This window comes from Hippoglossus stenolepis, chromosome 15 (assembly GCF_022539355.2).
Source record: "Hippoglossus stenolepis isolate QCI-W04-F060 chromosome 15, HSTE1.2, whole genome shotgun sequence".
NCBI classification, from domain to species: Eukaryota; Metazoa; Chordata; class Actinopteri; order Pleuronectiformes; family Pleuronectidae; genus Hippoglossus; species Hippoglossus stenolepis.
Window position 1 is genome coordinate 4,552,078 of NC_061497.1, and position 26,622 is coordinate 4,578,699.

The 26,622-nt window shown below is 42.5% G+C and overlaps 1 protein-coding gene across 1 annotated transcript in view; it reads left to right on the forward strand.

The window, feature by feature from the left end:
- The window catches only part of cxadr (CXADR Ig-like cell adhesion molecule), a 44,107-nt gene extending 20,054 nt beyond the window's left edge, over positions 1-24,053 (forward strand). The window contains exons 2-7 of the mRNA XM_035179176.2: positions 9,846-10,015; positions 13,665-13,869; positions 17,508-17,663; positions 17,788-17,910; positions 19,874-20,012; positions 21,089-24,053. Of these exons, the coding sequence (XP_035035067.1) occupies positions 9,846-10,015; positions 13,665-13,869; positions 17,508-17,663; positions 17,788-17,910; positions 19,874-20,012; positions 21,089-21,371 (1,076 nt within the window). The 3' untranslated portion in view covers positions 21,372-24,053. The remainder of the gene's footprint in view (positions 1-9,845; positions 10,016-13,664; positions 13,870-17,507; positions 17,664-17,787; positions 17,911-19,873; positions 20,013-21,088) is intronic.
- The last annotated feature ends 2,569 nt before the right edge of the window (positions 24,054-26,622 follow it).

Genomic DNA, 26,622 nt, shown 5'->3' on the forward strand with positions numbered 1-26,622 from the left:
TTTTTCTCTCCTAATTATCATATTGGGTGTGTATGTTTATTTTAGGAGCACTTAACTGAAATTATTTGTACTTGCACCGATGTTAATGAGAAAAACGTGCAAATGTATACCTTGTGTTTTTCACATCCATTTTCCGTGCCACAAACACTACCTAAAACTAGACTGAAGCAATGCTTCCACTGCCACTGAGGCAAACATCAGGCCAATAACAAACCAAGTGTTACAGACACACAAACCTTTTAAAGAATGTAATGGAGGTAAATCCCAGTGCAATGTCTTTCACCTAGCCAAGCTTTTTCCTGTCACTGTTGTTGCCTTGTGAGCTTGAAATAGCTCCTGCCTTTATCTCCCCATGGAAAGACTTGGCTTCTCAGACTTTACTCCAATGATTCTCTTTAAGGTCAAATGGTGGAGAAAGAAGCTTATGATCCACTATGACCACTGCCAATCTCTCAGGGTCTTTAACTTGGCTAGCACAAGGGTCAGGAGCTTGTCAGTCTGTCTCCTGGTTTCAGGGTTTATTGTGACGCTGCTCCTTACACCACAGCTTAACCTCATGTCTGGTCTATCTTTAAGACATGACAAATTGCTTCTGTGGGAATGGTGTCCATGCTTAGGAATCTACGTATGTGTCATTTAAAATCTAATCTTTTCGGTTTGCAGAATATAGCCACAGGTGATCAGTTGATGCTCATCGTAGATATACTGGTTAGTGTACATGTCGGCTAATCTGCTCATTTCAGAACACTAGGTTTGAGGTAAATTGATAAGCGACAAGTTTTTCAATCTCTTTATGTTTGTGTTTAAACACAAACATATATATAAACACATTTGTTTATTTTCAGTCTGAAAGTAATGTAGATGACAGCAGGGGATATAAGCTGAGGCATGACAGTCTCGTAAAGTGAGATAAGTTGCACTATTTGGACACCTGCCGCAATTCACTGGACGGCCGTGACTCCAGGCGTCTCTGCCTCACTACAAGTGGCTAGCTGGCTCAACTCACAAGGAATTTAATGGTCTCACCTGAGAACAGGGTGAAAAAAGACTGAACGCTGAGCTAATCTCTTGGTTTGTGCTTGAGGCATCTCCTCCGGTTAAGAGGTGAAGCCACAACAGTTGATTCAGTGTGCGGATTCTACCGCAGTGAATTATCTGGTTCTGACAAGCCATAGCTGTGTGAGATAACTTGTATTTTTAGGATATGCATAATGATTTCAGCCTTACATGCACTACCAGGAATAGACATTAGTAATAACACTTTAATATCTTGCATATAAAATCCCCAAAAAATAAATACATTTCTACCTTGTTTTATTTTTGTTGCAGACAAAATGTGCCGTCGACTGTTGTAAAGATGCCTAATCATAACTGATTCAGGCTTGAGTTTGTTCACTTCCACAAACCTCTCTCTCGCTCATGTTGTCTCTTAAGCACCACGGCAACCTCCGAAGGGATTGGTTGCCAGGAGACAGGATTCGCTCCCCATTGTATGCAACAAAGGTGGAGGGGATGGGTGGTGGGGTTACAATCAGCAGGACCGGAGAGAATTGGAGGCCTGGGGGGGCTGGCACTCCACAATCATGGGTGTGTTAGAGAGGAGGAGGAGGACAGACAGAGGGGGGCATGGAGGTTGGGGTGAGTGAATAGCAGTGGGGCTATAGGATAGAGGGCGCTGACACCTGAAATTCCTCATGCTAATTCCTGGTCTCCCAGTAACCCCACTGGGATGTGCTGTGTCAGACAGTATGAGGGAGACCAGCAGGGATGAGACACTCCGAGAGACACTGGCAGTCATGAATAGTTATTAAGACACACTTTCTAATTAGCCATCGTGCCCTCCCCCACTGTGTATATGTGTGTCCACGTGTGACTACTACGTGAACATACACTCTTACACAGTGGCACACATGTTCTTACTACACCAGAAGACACATTATTTCTGCTGTACATGTATGGCTGCAATTTCCAGCAGTAATTTTTTCATAGTTTTCTTTGGACTGGAATGGTGGTCTCTCTTTTCAGCCAATGATTATTACCTTTGAGGAATAGAGACAGTTTACTTTTGTTCCGGTGCCATTACTCAAAATACAGACTGATGCTCACCCAATCTAAGCCAGTGATCATACAGAGTGCTCTCTCACCGTGGAGCCCGGTGAGATCATTTCTGCTCGGTGTCACATGCTCCATTGTTCACACACTTCATGTACAATATGTGCTGATAGTTACTGATTAACACTGTGGGCTGCCTTTTTGAGCATGCTAACAGAGTTGTTTGTGTTATTCCACTACGAGCAGTTAGTGGAAGGGAATGATTTTTTCCCAGCCAGTTGCGTTAAAATCCTCCATCAGAGTGTTTGCTCCAAGCAACAGTCATCCAACCGCTCTTGTTTTCTAAGTGATTATAATTTTTACTGCTCCTGCTGGACTAATGGAGTCATTCATGAATGTACACATACCAGACAAAGTTTAAACAGTATGATCCTGTATTTTTATTCACTGATGTAAAGTAGGCAGATTCATGTACTTCCATTTAATCAGGATCTTTTCATCTTTGAAAATATAGATATTTGATGTTGGTGAGTTTTGAACTATTAAACACTTAATAATCAATAAGTAATAATACATTACTTGCATATATATTTTTTGTTTATCTGTTTAGCGATTAAATGACTAAAGTTCTACATCAGTACATAGCCGTTTTCAGACATGACCTGCGGGTAAAGTCCGGAGAATTGCACCTACTCAGGAGAAAATACTCAGGATCTGTGGAGTTCAGTGCATGTCTGAAAGCAGCTTAAGTGGTCAAATAATCTTTGAGGACTTGTTTCCCTTTTGCTGCACTGTTTACAGGCCCCATGTAATGGACTTTTTATTAAAATGATTAAAGAGATTCTTTTTTTTACTGATCTCCATTATAGTGATTTGCATTTCACTGATAGGATGGCCATCTGGGTGCTTGTGCATGAAGCATATAAAACGTGACGCAATTATTTTATTGGTGAGGATGACGAGGGCCAGGAAATGTCTTATATGACATTGGTAGAATGGTGTACAATAGTCTGGACTTTTAAAGCAACTCAAAACCTTTTACACGTCTCTCTATAATATAAATATCCATGACTATAACCAACATTCTTTTTGCTTAGTTAGTATTTATTATGAGTTGAACACTTAAAATTTTTTTAACCCAAATGTTCCAAATGAACCCCACCCTATTAAACCAGTGAGGAAAACAAGAATTAAAACAGAAATATAAAAAACTGCCAATATTAGGCAGAAAATGTGTTTTCCTGTCAGATCCAGCTGCCCATATTAAGAGGAAGTCTGAGAACACATGGCCTTTAACATTGTTAGCCTGTATTGCTATAGATGCAGATTTACTTAGGCTTATAATAAACTACTCAAATGATCTGATTTGCATTTACCACAGTTCCTCTACTAGAGTTTATACTTCCAGTAACTGTATTAAGCAGAATTATATATTCCTGTCTGTTTATTAAATGCGGTTTTAACCTTACAGTACACTTGTGCGGTTTATATACTTCTTATCTGACACTGCTGTCACCTGAGCCCTCAGCCAGACACGTTCATAAGCGTAAGCACATAAATCTGTTTGCTAGTGAGGGGATGATTTTCTGAAAAGACACTTTTTTTTTGCATTAGTCTGGAACTCAAGGAAACAAGCCTCTAGCTGAACTGTAATTTAAACGATTGCTGCCTAAAGCCTGACAGGTCTGTCATTGATTTGAGAGGTACATCACACAGTGTCCCTTATTACCTGTCACAGAACACAGTACCTTCCTTTTCCCCCCCTGAATGCAATTTCCCCCTCTTTCTATGCAACTTTGAAAAATACTCCAGCTTCTTTAAGTGCTCGATGAATCGACACAGCTCTCTGTCATGCAGATGCCAAGCTGTGTATCCGTTTTGACAGTGATAGACATATCTCATTTTTCTCTATATTGCGCCGCGTTTCTCTTGCTCCTGCTGAAGGGAATGGATCGCTCCCATCAAGGGCATCTGTCATAATCTGTGGGCCGAAACGACCAGCTGCAGCACCGGGGGAGGTGGCCAGGCAATGAAACTATGCTTTTGCAACCATACCAAATGCCAGCCTCTGAGCTTCAACAGTAGTCGGTGTGTGACTGAGACTGTCATGTCTCTGTGTATACACTTGTGTGGTGTATTTTCATTCAGTTGTCTGCCATCGCTCAGGGCTCAGAGTGTGGTTGGAGGCTGAAACGGACATGAAATGAGGCAGGGACCTCAACACCCTGAGGGCCAGGATCTAAAGACTTAAGCACAATCACACAAAATCACAACCACTACTAGAGGGATTATTTTATTTTTGGGTTACGTCGACATCCTGCTTTTCACCTTGACCTTGCTCAGACTCTACATAGATTTGAAAGAGAAGCAGTGCAGCCAACATAGGTTGTGAGATTGGTAAAACAAAGTTCTGAAATCTGTCCATAGTCCGGCATCGATTCCTACATAGCCTGCACCTACCTGACCAAGTCACAGCGCAGATTTCGGTGTGTAAGCTATATACTGAAATAGTTGTCCATCCTAGGCCTGGGAGATTTTAGACCTGATTGGCCCCGGCTCTGATGGAATACTGAGCATAAACCCGCAATAACCAATGAGATTACCGGATGTTGCGTACTTGTATAGCTGCAACTAAAAACATCAATGTTGTTTCTGTGAGATCCCAAGGAATCGCCACTGTGAAATGGTTTCATACAAACGGCAAGAATGTGGTCTTGCGTACTGGCCAAATTGTTTAGCGTGTGCCTTCTGACGATTTATAATATAAACAAATGGGTCTAATCTGTCATTATGTCTGTGGGAGTTTTACAATTGGTTAAGAGTTGAAAATCCTCTAGTGTGCACCAGGCCTTACAGGCAACATAAACATCACAACACGTGCTTTACTCTGGTGCCAACACATTCTCTACACGGCTCTGGCAGCACGGATCATTAGCCTTAGAAAGTGTGGCTGTATTTCATGTGAAAGGATTCTGACACCGGGACGTGCATCAAATGTGTGAGCGTCCCTGACCCTGGCGGTGGGGAGACAATTGATTACAAGTTTGGAGCAGGAGTTTTTTGCTGTATTAAACATGGAAACTGCTATTTAGTGTTAAATTATTGTAGTTAGGTTAGTTTTGATTTAGAATGTGATTTTATTCTGTAAATGAGTTTTGCACTTATGTTTGTAACTTACATGTAAAACTTCAATTTCCAATTTGCCGTGGCGATAAAAAGGTGCTCGTATTGTCGACTGTTATTTTGTGCCTTGTTAAAGAAAAAAGTATCGGTTGTGGCACCATCTATGCACTGGAACCGTTTTAAAAGTATTGATTTAGCACCGGAATAAAAAATATAGGCGGGAAAAAACAAAACAAAAGATGCCCAACCCTAGTGGTCAGAGGTTTCCTTTGCACATACAAAGTTAAAAGATACTGTATCTCCAGTGCAAACATTCTACAATACAAACTGCACTTTGAACATTTGCGTAGATCCCTTTTGTGTTTGAATAGATGCACATGCTCTCATTTGTTTGTCTTTCAAGGAAACCTTGTCAGCCAACCTTTCCATAGAGAGTTAAGAGGTTAATTTTCCTGTTGACAAAGTGAGTACAGATGCCAGGGTTTACTCCTGTTTCATTTTCACATTTGAGGCAGCTCTTTCTGTCAGTGTAAATGCAACTAAATGAGATCCAGAGGCAGACAAAGAAAATGCTGTAGTTTTTGAAAAGGTAGAAATTCTCCTTTTATCAGCATAGAATTTTATTTACATGTGTTGGGTGTCATCTGTGCGATGTGTTAAATGCTTGTCTTTTAGCAGCAACATGTTGTGGTAATTTTTTGTGTGTGTGTTAAAGCTGTTCTCCCCCCTCCCCCACTGACTGGAAGGTGGCAGGCTGTCGAAAGGGTTTTAATGTGTTGAGGCAGCATGTGACAACTCCATTCTCTATGGACTGTGTTCCTCGCTGGGGCTTAAATCTCTTATTGAATGGAGAATCTTAACCCAGTTGATGTCACCAGGAAATTATGTTTAGTCGTTCTAAGAATAAAACGCTTAAGAGTCCGTTCCAGTTTGGTGACAGGCCACAGATTTTCTTTATTATCACCCCCATTCCTTTTGCTAAGCTATGCTAGTCCCTTTTACCCACTGTGTGATTTACATTATGCATATTTTACGAGAAAAATTTGCTTCTCAGACAAGATGGAGCCATGTTGACTTTATCACTGACACATTCCCAGAATAAGAACTCTAAACAGCTGACAGAAAATGCTTCAAACTATTTGTCTGTTTTGCATCCAAACGGCACAATTAGTTGCAGGCTAAAGAACTTTTCATCACCAACACTCCTTTTGAATTTACAGCCTTTGGTCTCTGCAAGTTATTTTCTACACTGTTTAAAATGAACATGGTCATGCATCAAAGCAGGTTAAAAACCATGTGAGCAATTATTAATCTGAGGTGTTACAAGACAGAATGTTAGGGCTGTGATCTGGTCGTGTCCATCAGTGCCCCTCATTTGGTCTCCAGATGAACAAAACTTTATAAACAATACACGTAATAACAATTTAAAGAAAGACTGCTGCCAAAGCTGGAGAGGAAAACCATTTGAAAAATAGATCACAAATTCTGCCTGTTAAAATCCTTCTGGCTGAAATGTTGCAGTAAATATAAAACACTGTCGATTAATTATCAGTATAAAAGGAGTAAAGTGGGTCATTATGCTGAGTAGAGTACTTTGATGTTCATATTGTGAATGTCACCTCATGCTATCCTAATTTACGTAGATGAAAAACTACTGAGATAAAAACAATTCTATTGAGAGGTTTTTGTTCATGCCGACTTGACAGTTCAGGGTGTATAGCTCGTAACGTCAGTCCACTGTCTATTACTGATGTCTGTCATAGTCTTTGATGCCGTATTGTTATATCTTTTCTATGTTCTGTAAAACGTGTTTAGTTTGTCCAGTTTGGACTACTGTAAAATATATGGTGGCTCACTCCAGATGTTAATATAAAGTATTTAAATATAAAGGACTCATTCTAGGGTAAAGAAAACAACAATTCGTACAATTTAGATGAAACGCGCTAGTGAAAACATGACTTGGATTAGTTTATATTTAATTTCGGCCAATAAATGAACTAAATTAACTGACTAAATAAAGGTTGTATAGATTCTAAAAGTGTGCATTGTCTGAAGTAGTCCACATCTGCTAAAAAGTACATGTTCCCCACCACCTGTTATAGCCTTAGTCAGCAGCAATGCTCTCAGTTCTCTTTGTTTTTTAGATGTTTGTCTGTCTCTTGTATTGTATTGATTGTGGACTAATGGAAGATCTTACACACTTATAAACAAGTGAGACATTTCAGTAGTGGATTTAAGAGGCTGTTGTTAACTGGTTCTGGTGGATATAAAAATTTAATGCAAGTGTCAATCTGGGCACTGCTTAGAACCGTAGGCCAAGTGTCCGTAAAGCCCTGTTTCTATTGGTTGGTACTATTTTACCATTCACAAGTACTACAGCTGGTCTATTACATAGCAAGGTTATTACCAGTGGAAAGTGAAAATCCTTTGCTATGAAGCCACAAGTGTTAATGGCAGGGTCTAACAGTTCTACATTAAGGCAGCACTGCTTCAGGCCTGCACTAAACTACAGAGCATTATCGATTTGTCACACATGTGCAACAATGAGCGGCGTGACATACTTAAACCAGCAGTTCAATGTTTCTTCACAAACGATGTGCAGTCTCTAAGCAACTAAATGTTCAATCCTCTGTAAGACTTTAACAGCTTCCAAATTACATAATGTGGAACATTTACTCATCACCTCCCAACAGTTTCTTAAGAAAATCAGTCACATGTGCTTTTCTCTTTCATTTCCCTGTATCTGGAGCTCTGGTGGAATGCACACTTAACCTTAAAGGGGACATAGCATGCCCATTTTACCACAAGTTGATATGGTTCCTTGGGGTCTTAATGAAATGTCTGTAACATACTTTGGTCAAAATACCACAAGGATCATTTAAAACAGCACCCTTTTTACCCTGTATAAAACAGCCCTCCACAGAGTGACCTGTTTTGAGTGCCTGTTCCTTTAAATGCTAATGAGCCAGCTCCCCTCTCCCCCCATGATTTTAAACGATATAAATTACATATTTTATATGATATAAATTATCAAATATGCATCCCATACTTTGTATTCCCCTTGTTGTCCTGGAGTTTTAATTTTCCCAATCACATAATTAAATGTCCCCATCTGCCCATCCACTACAAGCACACAAGCAGACAGACAGAGAGAGAAAGAGAGGGGTGGGGGGGCTATGAAGACCATCATTTACCCCCGAACCCCGACATTCAACGGGTACAACAACAAGCGGAGAAAGCAGAATCGCGGGCTGACCTTATATATACAGTCTATGGGGCTGACCAGCGGAGAAATGCTCGTCCCGTGTGAACAGCCAGGCGGCTGCGTGCTGGAAGGCGCTGCGCTGCCTCGCAGCGGCGCTTCCGCGTCCGTGTACCGGCGTAACTACTGTACCCAGCGTAACTACTGTAACCCGGCGTAACTACTGTAACCAGCGTAACTACTGTAACCCGGCATACAGTAGAGCTGAACACTGCGGAAGTCTTCCACACAGCTGGCAGTGTGGAAGACCGCTGCGAGGCAGCGCAGCGCCGTTCTCAGCGCGCAGCCGCCTGGCTGTTCACACGGGACGAGCATTTCTCCGCGCTGGTCAGCCCCATAGACTGTATATATAAGGTCAGCCCGCGATTCTGCTTTCTCCGCTTGTTGTTGTACCCGTTGAATGTCGGGGTTCGGGGGTTACAGTAGCGCTGAACACTGCGGAAGTCCTCCACACTGCTGCTGTGTGGCGCTGACACAAATTCCAGCTCACGCACGGGAGAGCGAGCGGTCGCTCCCGAGCAGCTGCTGCAGCCTCCCAGTCCCAACGATCCAGACAAATGCCACATGTGAGTGAATCGCGGGCTGACCAGCGGAGAAATGCTCGTCCCGTGTGAACAGCCCGGCTGCGTGCTTGGGAACGGCGCTGCGCTGCCTCCGGTGTAAACACGGAAGTAACGAGTGTGGGGGGACGGGGGGTGGGCCAAGACCATGTAGGGAGACTTCCAGTGTATTGTTACGACACAATACCCAGGAAGCGCAATCGAGTCGCTCAAGCATGACGTTTCTGACTTAGAGGAACTATAACAAAACGCGCGAGTGTTTTTTCCCCAGAGTTTTTGGGTTGGTAGACATGCCAGATACCCACATTAACCTGTAGAAGCACTAACAAAGTGGAATTTGCATGCTATGTCCCCTTTAACACTGTTCAATCCTGTGTAATTTCAATCTTCATCAGACTTTTAGTACACACTGTCACCACATTAAATTGGACATTCATCAGATCATAATTCAGTGTGGCTTTTAGCAAACAAATTTAATGAACTTAATAGAACTATCACTTTTAATTGTCTATTCCATCAATCGATTTCCTGTCACCTATCTGGGTCCAGGTTAATTGATTGATTTAATTATATTACATGCAATTATATCCAGCTGGGAAGTGTTGACATAAATATCAATGTTCATAAATGAATGTATAATTACTCCTTGGTTTCCTGCATTGTTTTATTGGTATGACCATGAAACAGGTGCAGAGTGAAGAAGGTCTTTGAACGCCTCAAAGTAAAACACTGCAGGAAGCCTGAATTGCATCGTGATGCTTGGACTCCATTATACATACAAACAAGTCTAGTTATTTTCATTATCATACATGTTGACATTAATTTCCACTCTTTGTGTCTTTGTCCAGGTTTGATCTCGGGTCTAGACATCACGTCGACACAGTCCACGCCCATAGAGAAGGCCAGTGGTCAGACTGTGAAGCTTGACTGTCAGTTTACTCTGGCCCCTGAAGACTCTGGACCACTGGATATTGAATGGAGCTTAGTGTCTTCCGACAACCAGAAAGAGGACAAAGTGGTACGTGTAGATGTTCCCTACAAACAGTGTTGCTGCAAATGGCAGTTATCTGTTCTCTGACTGGCTTTTATTTAACACAGTAGAGTGACGTCAAGCTTTGTTCTGTTGCTGGTTTGTTGCTGCTATGTTTTCTTGCAAACTGATCTCCTGTATGAAGCTTTAGAATTTGTTTTATTTTCTCCTATGGAAGGCTACATTTCTTCAGTGTTTGTGTTTTGCACTGAGGAGGCTTTGTGTGTTGTGCAAGCGGTGAAATACAAAACATTTTCCACGCTAGGTGTGTATTTTCTCGGAGTGCTGCAGTGTAACACAGGAAGCATACAGTATGTAATACAAATGTAATTTGAGCCTGGTGTATTTCTGTTGGGCGTTTGTTCTCTGCAGTTCTCTCACAGACACATAGTGGGAGCGATGGGAGCCTGCTTTATCCCAGGCTGTCTTTCCTTTCCAGCATGGCCCTTAGCCATGAAAAGGGAAGACTACACAACTCTGCATGGACTCCAAAGACCCTTGGGCTTTCACAGCCATTGAGACAGATTCTTTGTACAGATCAGTCCAGTGGTGTGGCCCTCCCCCCTTGGCTCGCTGCTCCGCCTATCTCCCACCTGTCACAAAGCTTTCCCATCCCTCTCCTCTTTTTTTCACCTGTGTCCTTTGGCTTTAGTTTTTGTTGCTTTTGTTTTGGGTTTTATCCCAGAATGTTACAAATAGGTCACAGGCTCACCAGTAGATTTCTCTCTCCGTCACCCACCCAGTGTCCATCTTTCCACTGACCCAACCAGTTCTGCTCTCACCCAGGAAGGAGTATGTCCCCCTGCTACTGGTCACTGCTTTCCGCACTGTCTGGAGTTGCACCATATAATTTTTTTCTATTACGTGCCATTTTGCTTAGCAACCATTAGCGCCAAACCTTTGTTGGAATTTGAACGGGCTAGACATCTCTCTCCGAGCGTATTTGTTCTCCTTGACTTATCCGATTTTGCTCACTACATACACACTCTCACATTCATATAGCCTTTAACCAACATGAAGACATGCACAGAGTAGGTTCTTTGTAATTAACAGCATATTAATTCCAAGGGGCTGCTTTTAATATATGTGACAGTGTTCAATGGAATTAGGCCGATCTGCTTGCTCAAAAGCTATACCCGGTCAGACAAGGAGACATGAATGAAGGCTAAACTTTATAGCCAGAGGCTCTCGGATGCTCAGGAACCATGGAAAACCTTTGCTCACTGGTTTGAGATGAGAAAATCCAGGATGTTCTTAAAGGAACCATCAGATAAAACTTGAAAGTAGAGAACTGGATCAGTCCGTGGGATCTCATGAATTGGGGAGTCAAAGCTGTTATGTGGTGTGTCTGGCATGTGTAAGTAACCCTTAATTAAATTCATATTAATAAACCATACAGAGGATTCAAAGCCGTATTTTTTACATTGATGCAATCTGAAGTAATGCCACATTATTATATATTCAGTCCGGTATCTGGTGGGTAACGATGCCCCCCTTCATCTGGAATATCCCGCATATCATCAGGCTCTTTTAGTGGGTGGTGAAGCATTGCTAATGCATGTTGCTTTGTTGGGCTTGAATGAGAGATGCCAGGCATGCCTATAGTAACAGTCATTTGCATGTGTCCCTCATTCCCTGGCTACAGATTAGCTGAAAGGAGGTTGTGCCCTGTGTCTTTACCACAACTGTGAGAACCATTATGAAATCAAATCTGAACAGTGTGAATAGGAGTATTTAGAAAAATACATCAAAATCCCCATGTCATACAAACTGCCTCTTTTGTCCTTGAGCACAGCAGCAGCAAAGCTTTTTATTTATTCAAGTTATTGTGCCAGGAATGTGTGTTTGTTCCCAAGGATTTGGATTTAAAGGCATGACATGATTTGTTAAAAAAATAGGAATGTTTGTGTATCAGTGAGGAATGCGCATGCTAGTGGCCACGGTTTGTTAGATTCTGTGTAGCCTGAATAATGAAGGATGCTAATTCCATTTTCAGGTAGTGACTCTGCTTTAACCTTGCAAACAGCTTGGGGCAGAACCGTTGCAGTAAAAGCATGTGGCAGCAGTGTTTGGAGTTCCTTGCATTAAAAGGCTCTGTGGGAGCATAAAGACACAACACACTCACTCAAGTCTGCAGATTTAGTGTACACAGGTATCACAGCCCTCTGCTTTGCCTCTCAAATGATCTGCACCTCTTCCTCTTCCCTCCCGGAGCAACAGCATCACGTGACAATGACCTCATCTTTACATGTGTCTGATGAAACTAAGCCTGGCCAGTAGAGATCTTTTACCTCTGCAGCATGATCCTTCCACTGAGAAGGGCCCGGCCAGGTGGCGGTTGTATCATTGAATGACCTGATCTCTAATAAAACGCAGCACACACTGTGGTGCTCTTCTGTCCTTTGCGGCCCCTGCCAGCTTGTCTAGTCATTTGCCCTTTTCATTTTCATTCCCTGGGCTCTTTATGGGATTTTTTGTTTTTACATTGGATCGTGATACTCAAGGTTATTGTGAGTTTAAGATTTTTTGCTGCTAAAGGTGTGCATGTGTGTAAACAAACATATGAGCCCACGTTTTTGTCTGGTTTAGCTTGAGGCAATTTAATTTCCTCTCCGCCGTGGTCTCATCTCACATATCACTGTTATTACTGCTGATTTTCTGATCCCCAGCGAGGTTGGAGAGATAAGTTTCCCTCCCATGAGATCCAAGTGGAATGTTAACAGGGTTACCTGTTTATATGGATAATATGTACAAGATGAACACAGCACTCAATGTGAACGCCCTCCTTTTACAGCTCCAGAAACTAGTCTTCCAGTTGGAAGTGGAGCAACTTGGTGTAGATGCACTAGAACCTCACTGAGTCTGCTTCCCTTTGTTTTGCTTCTCTCATGCTTCCTTTGAGTGCTCTGCCTCCTCTGATGGGTTCATTATTCTTCCTCTCCTCCTGCCATGTTTAGTTTTTCTTCCCTCCTCTTCTCCACCCAGGGGTATTGCTGTGCGTATGCCTGGTGTTGATCGTGGCACAGAAAAGCCTGTTGATGACTGTCTCCATGGAAATGTGGAAGAGTATGCCAGTGTCTATAAAGGAGAATGAGGATTTTTTTTCAATGTTTGCATTTCTATTTTTCTCCTTGTTCTCTTTTTGTGTCCTTGTGTTTAGTTTTTTCCCCCATCCCTATCACCCCTGCTACTTGTTATGAGACGTGTTTGCTCCACCCTGCTATTATTTCTAGGCATTTCCTTGCTGCTTTCAAGACCCAGACTCTGTGTGTGGTTTTTTTTGGGGGGGGGCACTTGGACAGAATTAGGGGTTACTGCTCTTTGTTGACACAGCAGGTGTTGATTTGACTCCACAGTGGTGGCTTTGTTTGTTCCACCTCCGTTCTTCCACAGCATCGAAAGGGCAGAGCAGCACAGGCTGAAGGGCATTACAGAGATAAAAGAAAGGGCGCTTTCTGTCTTCTATATTTTTTGGTTGGTTCAGTGAGCAAGGCCTTTTCTTTCAGATATTTCAAGGCCTTGGCCTTATTTGTTTTATGGAAGGATTTCAATTTCCATAAACCGAGTCAGATACAGGACATTATTCTAAGTAGGTTTGAGTTCCTAACTCTTCCCTGCACTCCCTTTTCTCCACCAGGTTATCCTGTACTCAGGCGACAGGTCCTACGAGGACTACTTTCCACCCATGAAAGGCAGAGTCCACTTCAACTCAGCCGACCCCAAAAACGGTGACGCCTCCATCAACCTGACGGGGCTGAAATCAACAGACTCGGGCACCTACCAGTGTAAGGTGAAGAAGGCTCCTGGTATCCGCAGCAGGAAAATGTTGCTGACCGTCATGGGTGAGTGGAACAGTCACTACAGCAGGACAAACAACTGGCGTTAGGGTAGCAGTCCTTTTTCCCCTCACAGGGTAAATTCTTTCTCTCCACACAGTGGAAATGCATTAGATCACACGCCCTTTGCCCTCCTTGGCGGTTTTGATGTAATCCCTTCTAAAATCGAGTGCATAACCTTCCCAGTGGCTGTAGAGCATTGCCCCCTTGATGCAATTTTATATTCACCCTAGATGCTCTCTGATCATGTCTGAATTCATAATCCTGATTTTTATTTTTTATTTATAGTGGTCATGATTTATTAGTTTTCACTATTAGTCTTGAAAAAAAGAATAGGTTTTTGCTCCTTAATGTCTTTTTTTAATTAGTGTCAATTCTAAATGAAGTGTCTAATTAATTATAAAATATAACTACATATTCATTTTAAAATCTTAATCTACTCATTAGTACACTATAGACCTAGGTAACCATTAAAAAACAGGTATATGACAGATCACCATCAAAGCAAAAAAAAATTCTTATCTTTTCACCAACGTGAAAAAACATTATAAATGGAGTCTATGCACTCAGATGGCTTCTTATTGCACAGGGTGAAATGGGTGACACATCAGAGTTGTATAAGTCAGATGATTCACTCCCTAGGCAAACACACTCACAGATTGGCCTTGCTGATCAGACAACTGACTCGAAAGTAAATCGCCTCCCGAAACCCGCCTGGTATTTGCATATGGGAAAAACAACCCACATACACCAGTGTGTGTTGTGGTATAAGCTCCACATTGTGCTGCTATCCCAGCCCTGTTATCAGAATACTTTCTCCTTTCTAAAGATAGGACGGGCCTCAGAAAATGGCTGCTGTACTTGTTTACATGTTATCGTGTGTACAAAAGTGACTGCACTGCACCAACTGGTTCAACCAGAAATATATGAGCCATTTGAAAACGAGCAGGTTTCTCTGATGTAGAGTTACGATACCACCAAGCAGCAACATAATAAAAGCAATGAATGGCCACAGATAATCATTAACTATAGACTGTAACTACAGCTGAGCCAATAACCGCTGACTAAGGCCTTAGGGGAGGCTAGTTTACATAAAATATTGATCTGATCAGAAGCAACCAGAAAAATAAATCACTGCTTAAAGGGATAGTTCACCCAAAAATTCACTCATTATACTCACCACTATGCTGATAGAGGGGTGGGTGAAGTGCTTGAGTCCACAAAACACTTTTGGAGTTTCAGTAGTAAACAGCATTGCAGCCAAATCCAATACTTGAAGTAAATGGCGACCACTTCTTCAAACGTGAAAAACAGAAAAAAACATGAAATGCCTCCATACTGCTCCTGTGGTGTCATCCAAGCATCGTAGTTACTGCAGTTCTCACGATACTCACGAGTTATTGCGAACTGCAACAGTAACCAGGAGGAGGATAACAGCAGACATTAACAGACTTAAAACATGAATTTGAATGTGGGTGCTTACGGACACTTGGATGACACCACAGGACCAGTATAAAGGCATTAGGGTTTTTTTCTGTAGTTTTTTTCTGTTTCAAGAAGTGGTCGCCATTTTCTTGAATTGTATGGATTTTCCTGCAACACCAAGTTCAAATACCAATTATGTGCATTGTCCTAATAACAATCTATTATATTTAAATTCTTCTCGTTGATGTTGTTCAGGCGCCCTTGAGTCTCTCTACTAAAGAGTATTTAAAAAAACATTTGTATCATATTTGATCATGCCAGGCTGGTTAATGCTACTGTAACATTGTTGTTGCTACTTTGTTGTATCGACTGTCAGGATGGTAGTGGTTTCTCTTTCTCTACTATAAGAGCATCAGCTATTGCTGAGTCTCTTTCAGTAGAGGGAGAGAAAGGGCTGGAGGCTACAGGAGCTGACAGGCTGCTAGCTGTTGACCCCAGGGGCAGTGGTGTTCTGAGCAGAGACACACTGACAAGAAGAGGTGAGGACATCTTGCCTGCTCTGCATTTTACCTGCAGGTTGATCTTGTTACATGGTGGATGGTCCTCAGGACAGGGGACAACACACATGCATATGTGTACGCAAACACAACATACCTCATTTTTTACACAGGTTATAACTGTAGCTTGGCACAAACACTGCAACATGCTGGTATACACACATGCTGACCCCTGCAGCGACTGTACATGGTGTCCAGGTGCTGGACAGGGTGTAACATCCCCTGTTTTGCATCTGCCTCTGGTTGCATCAGGACATTGAAGATAACAGAAGGAGAGTAGCGACTTTTAGTACAGCAGTGCATGTCAGAAGCTCTCACAACTGTTTCTGACGAGACCCCACCTTCACTCTGAGCCGCCAGTCACTCAGCTCTGCCTGCTTCAAGTTTAGACAATCCCCATCACATTCAGGATCTCACTGTAAAGTCTCTCTTCCCTGTTTCAGTGACTGCTAGACACATATATTTCAGGTTACCGTTCAGCAATCAGTTGTCACTGTTCGAAGTTGTGCGCCTTCTGACTGTACTAAATACCACAATGTAGCACTACCGTTCTGCTTATCTCTTCCACAAGATAGCCTTGTGCAACTAATCTCCATACATTGTTCATTTAACAGAACCAGGTTGGCTGCATTACTCTGCCCTCTATCTGTCTGTGCTCCTCCAGCCTCTGTCACCTTCTTCTCTGACCTCATCTTTCAAACAAGTAAATCTGCTCATCGGACAGCCGTGCTAATACGAGGAGCAGTGTGTTACAGCCAACAGACATTTCGAGTTGACTTTCACCTCTAAAAGATGCATTCAAAATGTCATAGCTCTCTGACATTTACTGTGTGGCGCATGGATGTGTGTGTAGGTGTAACACACTCAAAGAGCAGACCAGTGAGTTAGGAGTTGCACAGCCTTGACCCCCATCACACTCTCATCTGTCCATCACCACTCGCTTAATTTTTTCTCTCACGCTCTCTGTCCCCCCTCCATTCTAACACCATGTGTGTTTTATTAGATTAGTAGAGGCTACTGTTAATACCTATGGTTATGCCTGCTAAGCTCCCCCCTCCTACCTGACACCTATTTCAGATCAGGGGACCCCAGCTCCAGGCTTTAAAAAAAGAAAAAGCCCATTACCGCACCATGATGTCAGCTCTCTGTCAGTCACCTCAGATTTCCGCGACCTAAAATTGATCTCCTAGATCTCATCACCTGGTTGACTGTGTGGAGTCTATCTGCTTTTAATTTGAAGCTCTGTTTGTTTTCTCATCATATTTGTTGTTAACACTCTGACTGCGGACTGTTTTACTCTGCACACATTTTGCTTTAAGACAGAAGGCGTTGTCTCCATCCTTAACTCTTCGTATATTTGTGTGTTTGTGTGTCCAACTGCATACGACTCCCATCTTCCTTGTGATTATCCTGAGTGGCAGCCCCCATAACCACAGCAGCTGGATCAATTACTCTGATTACAGCTCTCATTACACCGATGACTGCTGCTTTGAGCAGGGGAGGAAATAAACTTTCAGAATACACAATATACACAGACACACAACATACAATACTGAAAAATAACAGGCTTGTTGACAGGAGGTCTGTGTCATTGGCTTATGTGACCACCTGGATGTGTCTGCTGTTTTACACCTTGCTGAATCACTTCCCTCTACTTCACAGTAAAGCCGTCCAAGCCCAGGTGCTACTGCGAAGGCCCCACACAGGAAGGCAAAGACATTACGCTGAGGTGCAAATCCAGCGAGGGCACCAACCCCCTGCAATACAGCTGGGAAAAGATCAGTGATGGCAAGCTGCTGCCTGCTGCCTCTGTGCTGGGTAATAGACCTGTTCACAATCACTCCCATACAAATACAAAATGGTGATGAAGTGCTTCACACAGGTCTGCTTTCTGTTTAACACGGACATCTCTGTAATGATGTGTGCTTCGTCCTCACTACAGACCCTGTGGGAGGTACCATTAATGTGAGGAACGCATCTGCCAGCGCATCAGGCACCTACCGCTGCACTGCCACCAATCCTGTTGGCACCGAGGAATGTATACTACATCTCAATATAACACCTCGTGAGTACCCAACTGACTATATGTTGATGAACCTGTAATCAGCCTATTTCATATTTAGAATTGTTGCTCTGCCGTCAAATGGTCAGCTGGCTAATGTATTTTCTGCACTTCAAAAATGATAGATCAGAATTCTACTATTGGGATGAAAAAAGATTAGAGCGGTACCCCCATACAGATATAGTTTGTCTGTAGTCATACATTTTCTGTATTCAACAGTACAGTTTTTCATCACATGAGATTAGAATATTCATATATACAAAGGCATAACAGTGTAGTAATACTTAGAACAAAGAGTCATGCTAACAGCCCTGTGAGGCTTTACTCCAGCACAGCAGTGCTAAATGCTAAAAGTCAGCATGCCAACATGCAAGGTATAATATTCACCTCGCTAAAAACCGGATGCTGATGTGAATGTCTTAGTTTGTGGGCATTTCTTTTTAATTTCAATGGCACTTGGAGAGCACATACCTCCACCAAGGCCCAACAGTCCTCTTATGAAACCACATTTAAATTCAACAGATCCGCATTTTAATTCAAATCTGCACCAATTTGCACACACTCATAAATATTAGTCCCCTAAACACGCCAGATTTTTACTTCATCAAGATCCATTTATTTTTCTCAGAGAAATCAATGGAAATGTTGATAAACGCCCTTTCATCTTACAATGTTAAAGAAAGTGAATTCCTGCATCCATCCCCTGATCCCATCCACACCAAAAATGTATGGGTTTTTCCAAAACAGAAACCACATCCTTCCAAGTTTTGTGTTAATCTGTCTAGTAGTATTTTGTGTAATCCTAGTAACTAACAGACTGACAAACAAACACAGATCAAAACGTAACCTCCTTGGTGGAGGGATCACAGTTCATCTTGAAGGGAAATGAATGTGTTGCCAAATTACGACATAAAGTAAGGGGTGCAACTAAAGATTATTTCCATAATTTATCAATGTGCCACATCTAAATTAGTTAATTGGTTTGTAAAACAACAGAAACCTATGTTAAATGGACATCACAATATCTTAAGCGAACATGATGTAGTCATGTCTTATTTCTATTAAGATAGAAATGTATTACCAGTGCAGACATAGGAATAGTATATTTATGAATGCTTGCATGCATGCATACAGCAAATGCTCAGTTTTTATTATTTACTTACCAAGCAATAGAAGATGTAGATGATTGCAGTAAATATCTTCCAGTTTATCACAGCTAAACATAGAAAATGAATGGACAAGCTGAGCGGTTACATCCTAAAAGAGTCTGTTTCTCAGTTCTACCACAACTGAAGTGAAAAAGCTTCTGAAGATTCCATTGCATATAAAATTTGGATTAAAGGGTCTCATGGACGTGTTTCGGAGATTTAGGCCACATGTCTACTGTTTAGCTTCTTGGCTAATGGAAGCTCCGGTACCACATGCTGTGACAGCGCTGTCAACCTCATGCGCTGCAGCATGGGGCCGCCGTAGCTGAGTGCTGGAACATGATGCTGCGATCATCATAACATGGACATTTTGGTGTTGTTGCACTTTTCTTATACATGTCATTGTTTTGGTTTTTGTCACAGAGTATTGTTTTTGCAGCTCAGGACCACAGTTTTGTTGTTGTGCTATAAAGCTAGAGTACTGCAGAATGCGCTTCATATACTGCTATATGCCAATCCTGCCCAGACTCTGTGATCTCACCTCTGTTTCAGTCTCAGGGACCAAAAATATAATTTACACTTTAGTGGTTGGACAGTTGCTAGAGTGGCATTGGTGACTGTTGCACTTGAGAAATGCTTAGCTCCTTCCAGCTTTGATTATATGAGAACAGGTGCACCGCCTAAGAGCACCACTGTTGTTCAGGAAATAACCCAGCAGTATAATTTGAAGTCTTTGTTGAAAACAGACAGGTAGTTACAGTCGAATCATTGCCACCTTCACCAACCTTTCCAACCCTTTTCTCTCTGTTGTTGTCTAGCCCCCAACACCGCAGGCATCATTGCAGGAGCCATAATTGCTGTACTCCTGATCCTCATCATTATTGCCATCATCCTCTTCTGCTGTTGCCGTGCTCGTCACAGGAAGAAGTACGAGAAGGAGATCTGCAACGAGATAAGGTACACTCACTAAAACATCAGTGAGATTTGGCTCACAGATACGCAAAGCTCCCTCTTCTGTAATACTGTTGACTCTGCCATACAGTATAATGAGAAACAGGTCTCAGGTTGTATAATGCTGGATTAAAGGTAAGCGTAGTAAATGCAAGAGGGTACATGTGACCATTAATCTGAGCACTCAATTCGACCTGTGGTCATCTGAGACGCACACACAAACACATCACCCACAGTCCCAACAACCATGAAAGTGTTTTTTTCTCCATCAGCGGTTTTCTTTTTCTTTTTTTCCCCTACTCAAATAAACAGCTGTGGTAATCAGTTTGAAAGCTTTGTTTGCTCTGTCATGTCTGCTGCTGGCTGCCCCGCCGCACCCCCTCCACAGCCACCTACCCTAAACACCCAGCTCCCTCGCCATCTAACTCTGCATCCGGCCCACCGGCTCTATACAACCCCCGGGCTTACTATCACTGTGCTGCTGGCTGAATCTGTCTAAAGACCACAATGTGACACTGCTCATGCTGTAGGACAAAGAGGATTAGACCACTGTCTCGTATACACAGAGACACACATTTGCTGAAACACCACAGCATGATGCTGCGGACTGAACAAGCTCTGGCCCCCCAGGCTCAGTTTGATTGAGCATTTAACTGGATTATTGCTGCTTATTAGTTGTTAATGTGGTGGCAGAGGGAGAACGGGGCATAGCTGTATTCGGATGCTCAGCTCCATGTCTATAGGCTGTAAGTGTGTAAGAGTGGCTGAGCAGCGCAGACAAAGCCCCAACCAATCAAACGGGCCAACTCCAATTAGTTGTCCCTTTTTTTATTGAGTCAAATCATGTTTCACCTTTGAAATGATTCATACAGACTCTTTAAGTATTCATTGTTTTCCTCACTGTGGGCAGCAAGTGCCAGACATTCCACATTTTTACGCTTGCATGCCATCAAACTTCATTATGTTTCATTGCACCTCAGAAAAGATTTTTCCATATGCAATATATTTGAGTTGACACTCATAAGTGAGGTAACTGTCTTCCTTTATTGTCTAAATGTGCTGCTGTCTGTGTTTCATCTCAGAGAGGACGTGCCTCCTCCTAAGAGCCGTGTTTCAACAGCACGCAGCTTCACCGTGGGCAGCCAGCGCTCCTCCCTGGGCTCCATGTCGCCTTCCAACCTGCACGAGTACGCCCTGAAGCCCCAGTACGACAAGATTCCCTCATCAGAAGAGTTCGACAGGCCACCGAGCCAGGTCCCTCTGCCCCCACCCACCGGTGCCAAGATGGCCGGCCCCAACCTCAGTCGCATGGGAGGCATTGCTGTCATGATCCCTGCCCAGAACAGGGACGGCTCAATTGTCTAGCATGTCCTCTTCAGATGAAGGGGCCGTGTAACAAGGGGAGGGAACAGAGGATCGTAGTAGGACACAAGACAATGAAGATGGAGCAAGAGCTGGGATGGGCTGACTCGCCTGACTTGTAGCTCTTCATTAACACACATGGGAGTATACTCCTCGTATGAAGACCTGGCTCTGCTGTGGTGCTGAGAAGAGAAATGGAGTTGTACTGGAATCACGACAGAGCACATTTACTTTTTATCAAATATAAATACAAAAAAAAAAATCAGAAATTTACTTCCTGGGCTTTCTCAAAGAAAAAAATAATTAGTGTGGGTATAAAGCTGAATGGTCAATATACAAATTATATTGTACATAAGTGAATGCATGTCTTTTTTTATATATATATATAGATGGCCCTTTCTGTAGAATTCAGATACAGGCCCCTAATTGGCCAGCTGTACAGCTGTATGCATGCAAGTATGTGTAAAATTGCAGCAGTATGTGTGCGTGAAAATAAGTTTATGTATGTGAATGGGAGTTAGGGAAATATATAACTCATTTATTGTTTTAAAAATGCCTACATAACAGTATAATTTGTCAGGTGACCCAGTCTTTACTAGTTTTTAATTCCATACATTAATGTAAATTGAGATGGACCAGCACTTGGAAAAATTCGAAGACCAATTTGAAAAAAATTCACTCATTTGAATTAATCTTCCTTCTGATTTGAAAACAGTCTATGTAGGTCAGCCGTTTCCTCTTGAAGCGTTTGAACTGTTTGAATCGTCCAGTCAGGGTTTAGTTGGGGGGGTTACACGGACAAGATTGGCTGATGGGGAAGAGGGGGTTGAAGCCACCACATCTTGTGATTGGCTGGATTATTGCTCCTTGACAAGCTTAAAAAACAATAAAAGACCAGTGTCCAGCCCTCCCCCAGAGATCTTAGAGGAGGTGGTGCATATGGAAGTAACAGGGGCAGCTGCACAACAAGGTTCACTGAGCAATCTGCTTTAATCGTGTTTGACTGTCAATAGGCCCCTAACCTCAACGACCACCAAAACACAAAAATAGAAAGACAGGCAGACGCACACACCTTATTAGCTGGACAAGAGCACCAGCTCTTTGATTTATCATATGTAGTAGCAGTCACCCCCCTCCGAGGTGCTGCATATGTAATGCTCCTTTTTTTTTTTTTTTGCAGTGGCAGTACAAGGAGACGATATCTTGATTTAACCTTCTCTCTGTGGTCAATATGAAGCCTGTCATTGCTCCTGTAGTGCTAATTGGCATTTTCATGAAGGATGTAAAGTAAGAAAGTTCCCACAAAGAGGAACAAATGTGATAAGGCTCAGAAAGCTGAGTACTGTTTCTCTGTGTGGACTCGTTTTGTAGTCTGTCAGAGCTGGATAATGTTCATTCAGGCGGCCAGTGTAAGTAGCCATAGGCCAGTTCATGCAAGTTCTTGCTGTTTGGAAAAACGTTTAGAAATCCAACATCTCATCCTGTCTGCTACTTAAAAAAAAGCACTAAGAATACCTGGAATGGGCAAATTTTCTTTTTGCTTCGACGCCTTATTATATTCCTTATTTTTGCCTTACACACCTCCCATCAGCTCACCTCTGCACAGCCTCACAGCTGGATTCTACTGACTTCAATTGTGCCTTGTTGTCCCCAGTTGAGTTTGGCCGTAGCACATCAGTGTGCACTGTGTTATGTGCAGTAGCATCATCCTGAATCGACGACGTAGCCCACAGCCACTAGAAGAACATCGATCAGTGAGCCTATTGGGTCCTGTTGCCTCATTCAGGTCAAGTCTAGGATTTCCCCACACCTGCTCAACTCCTGCAAATTCACCCACAACCCCAAAATACTTGTTGTAAAAGCTTTTATTTTATATTCAAAACATGACTTCATGTTCCTTTTTTAAACTTTATTTTAACTTCTGTAATTGATATACTTTTTAAAAAATAACATAAATGCTTCTGGCTGTATGTATAAATTTCCTGTCGAAGTAACCCTATCTAATCGCAACACAGTCCAATGATACACAGATGATGTTTGTATGTATATGTGATGCTCTGCCGTGCTGAAACAGAAGAGGAGGGGCTTGTCAGTACAATGTAGATGCTCCCTGGTGTGATTGGGAATTTCTGGCAGCGCGTGTGTGTGTGTGTGTGTGAGAGAGAGAGAGAGCGAGCGAGAGAGTGAGTGAGTGAGTGAGAGTTTGTGGATTCTAGCATCATTGGGGACATGACTGTTTATAGAAACAGATTTGGCAGGTTTTATGTTTAACCAGTTTTCTGTCACCAAGGAAAGTGAGACCTGAGCCTGCTTAGAGTAATAGATTACATCTCGCGGTTCAATTTTAAACACTACTGTGTGGGTGTGATGAGCAAGTGAGTGAGTAGTACGTGAAGGGAGTTTACTGTCAGAATGGGCCCCTGTAGATTTCTAGTGAGACTTTCACCTGCTGACAGGCTGTACAGAGCTCTTAGGGAGGTAATCCAGTTACTGTCACTTTATGTGCTCAGAACATTAATGACAACTACTAATAACAAAAATGACTGTAGCGTTTAAATTTGCGTACTAATATTGTATGAAGATCTCCTTTGAGGTTTGCACACGGTGTGAAAACCATTTTTTTCTTTCTGTGTGTTTTTTTTGTGCTGTATTTTTGAATAATAAAAGTTCATGAAAAAAAAAGAATAGGCCATAGTGTTTGTTTATTTGTTTGTTTACAGAAGCAGGAGCAGCCAGTGACTTGAGGTTGAATAAAGCCTCATTTCCCTCCTCTGTGGTGGAGCGTGCTCCCTGGGGACACGGCCTCCTGCAGCTTTTTGACTGTGATTAATTTTAATCAGCCACTGAATTCCACCCCTTACACCAGGTGAGGTGACTTTCTAACCACTTAATGACTGTAATAAATCAATGAAGCAGGCAGGCACAATCACCCCCTGCCACCGCCAATAGTTGCCGTTGGGCTCCAGTATAAACATGCAGGGGTTTGTGACCTGGCACGCCTCCCAGCACGGTTAAGCCACCCTCATCATCCTGTAGGCCTGATGTGCTTATCATTCCCCCCCTCTCCGCTGTATTGTCCCTGGCAACGAGTCGACTTTTTTCAGCATATTTTTGATTACAGACAGTTTCCTCATTTACTTAATGTGGTAGGTAATGACTTTATATTGCAAGCCAGTGCTAATCAAAATGGTACAAAACTAGCTGTTTAATTAACTTTGCTGAATGATGTGAAATGCCTTTTTAATGGTTTAGGGACACGTGTTAGTGTTGTGTCTCTCTTTCTGTTGTTACCACTGGCCCTCCTCACTCTCTTTATACACTGAGCAACATGCTGGTGATCTTGACATGTGGATAGATCAATAGCTGATTATTAGCCAATACCTCCGCTGTGTTCAGGCTGTTGACAGCTAGTCAATAAAAAGACTAAAGCACTTAGTAGCAGCGCTAAGCGGACGGCCATTGCTATAATTGGATGTCAGTAATAGATAGGTCCCTGAAGCATTGATCTGTGGCTCGTCGAAGTCACTCATGGATCCTAATGGCTCCCCAGCAGCTCTGCATGTCAGGGCCTCTGTGGGTTTGTTCAGCTGTAGTGGTACCAATGCAATCACAGCCATCCCGCAAATGGATGTGGAGAGATATAATGGCACGTTTATGGCAGTGCATTCAAAACATTCATTAAAAGGACATTAGTGATGTGTGCTACTGCACGTGTGCAGATTAGATTTATGGACTAAACGCTGTTCTCTCATTGAATTAATGTACAATGAGTCATACATCATCCCTCAGTGTCCTCCAGAACATCCAGAATATCCATTTGTGATATATTTTTTTTATACCTCATGTCCTCATTCACATAGCTGAGGGGGGAGAGTGGTGCTGTGCTAAGCACGTGGGGATTTGTGCCTTATTCCTCCCACTTCCCTCTGCTCCCTCCCTCCTGCCTGGGTAAGGTATCAATTGTTTGCACAGATCAAGGAGGCTGGTATGGCAAAAAAAAACTCACAGGTTTTCCAGGAGGGTTTCCTTGGCAACCATATCTGGTTGTACACAGTCTAAGCTGGCTGCTAGCGGGATGATTTATCTTGTAAAGTATGAATTGCTCCCTCCTCACAAAAGAGGCCTCTAAAAGCACAGGTCTCATCAATGTCGCTCTCCTCCAGTCGGACGCCTGCTGTCACACACGTTAAGCTCTTACCGTTTTTAGAAATCTGAGTCAGGTTGGGAGAGGCTGGCAGAGAGAATTCTAGGTAAGACAGTGGAATATGCATATGTATAAAGAGGAGCCCCATCAGCTCCAATGGCACATTAGTACATTAACATTTTTGGCTCAGTGCTCGTAGCACTTTGGATGTAAAATGGCGGAGATTATGATGTGAAGTAAGCTTTTACTGCCATGACGGATGAATGACTGAGGAGCTACATCCATTTCAGACATGGCCCCTCTTGAGATTTTGGTCTCTGTAGGATTCAGATGGATACAGAATATATTCAAGTGTACAATCAGGATTCTACTCTGCAAAGTAATTTCCAGATATCTATAAAAAGACATTTGAAGTTCTACATTTGGGTGTTACATTTTCCTTGGAGCCTTTTTATGCCTCCGAGCCGATGACAGCCTTTTGCCTGAGGCGGTATGTTTTGGGGTTGTCCGTCCCACTCTCGTAAATGCAGTATCACAGGAACACTGTCAGGGAATTTCTTCAAATTTGGAACACAGTGTCACCGAGACTCAAGTGTTTGGATTTTTGTGGTTAAAGGTCACTGTGATCATAATTTGGGAATCAATCTGCTAGTTGTAACAAAATACAACACAAATGTGTGATAGGATGAAGTGATGATGTTCAGTTTCATTATGACATTGTAGAGCACAAACACTTCTCTGGCCATTAATCAACTCCATAACTCTTCAAATTGTTGTCACGTTTCTTGCAACTTGACTCATTGACAGAGGCTTACAACCACGAGACAGTCATTTTAGTTGCTTCATGTTTTCAATTCAGCATCCTTCATTCATACTTAAAAGGTCATAATATTAATATCAAACATGGGATTTTGAGGGTAAGTAAATATATGACTGTACCTCATCGACGCAACTGGTCCATCTGGGGCTACCCTCAAATTAAATCTGACAGTCTGAACTTTAAATGCACAGTCATTGTGCCATGTCAAATGAAAAGGAATTGGGGAAAAAACGCCGCAACATCAGTGTGTCACCATGCAAACACTCACGGCACTCAACCGTATGTCGCCT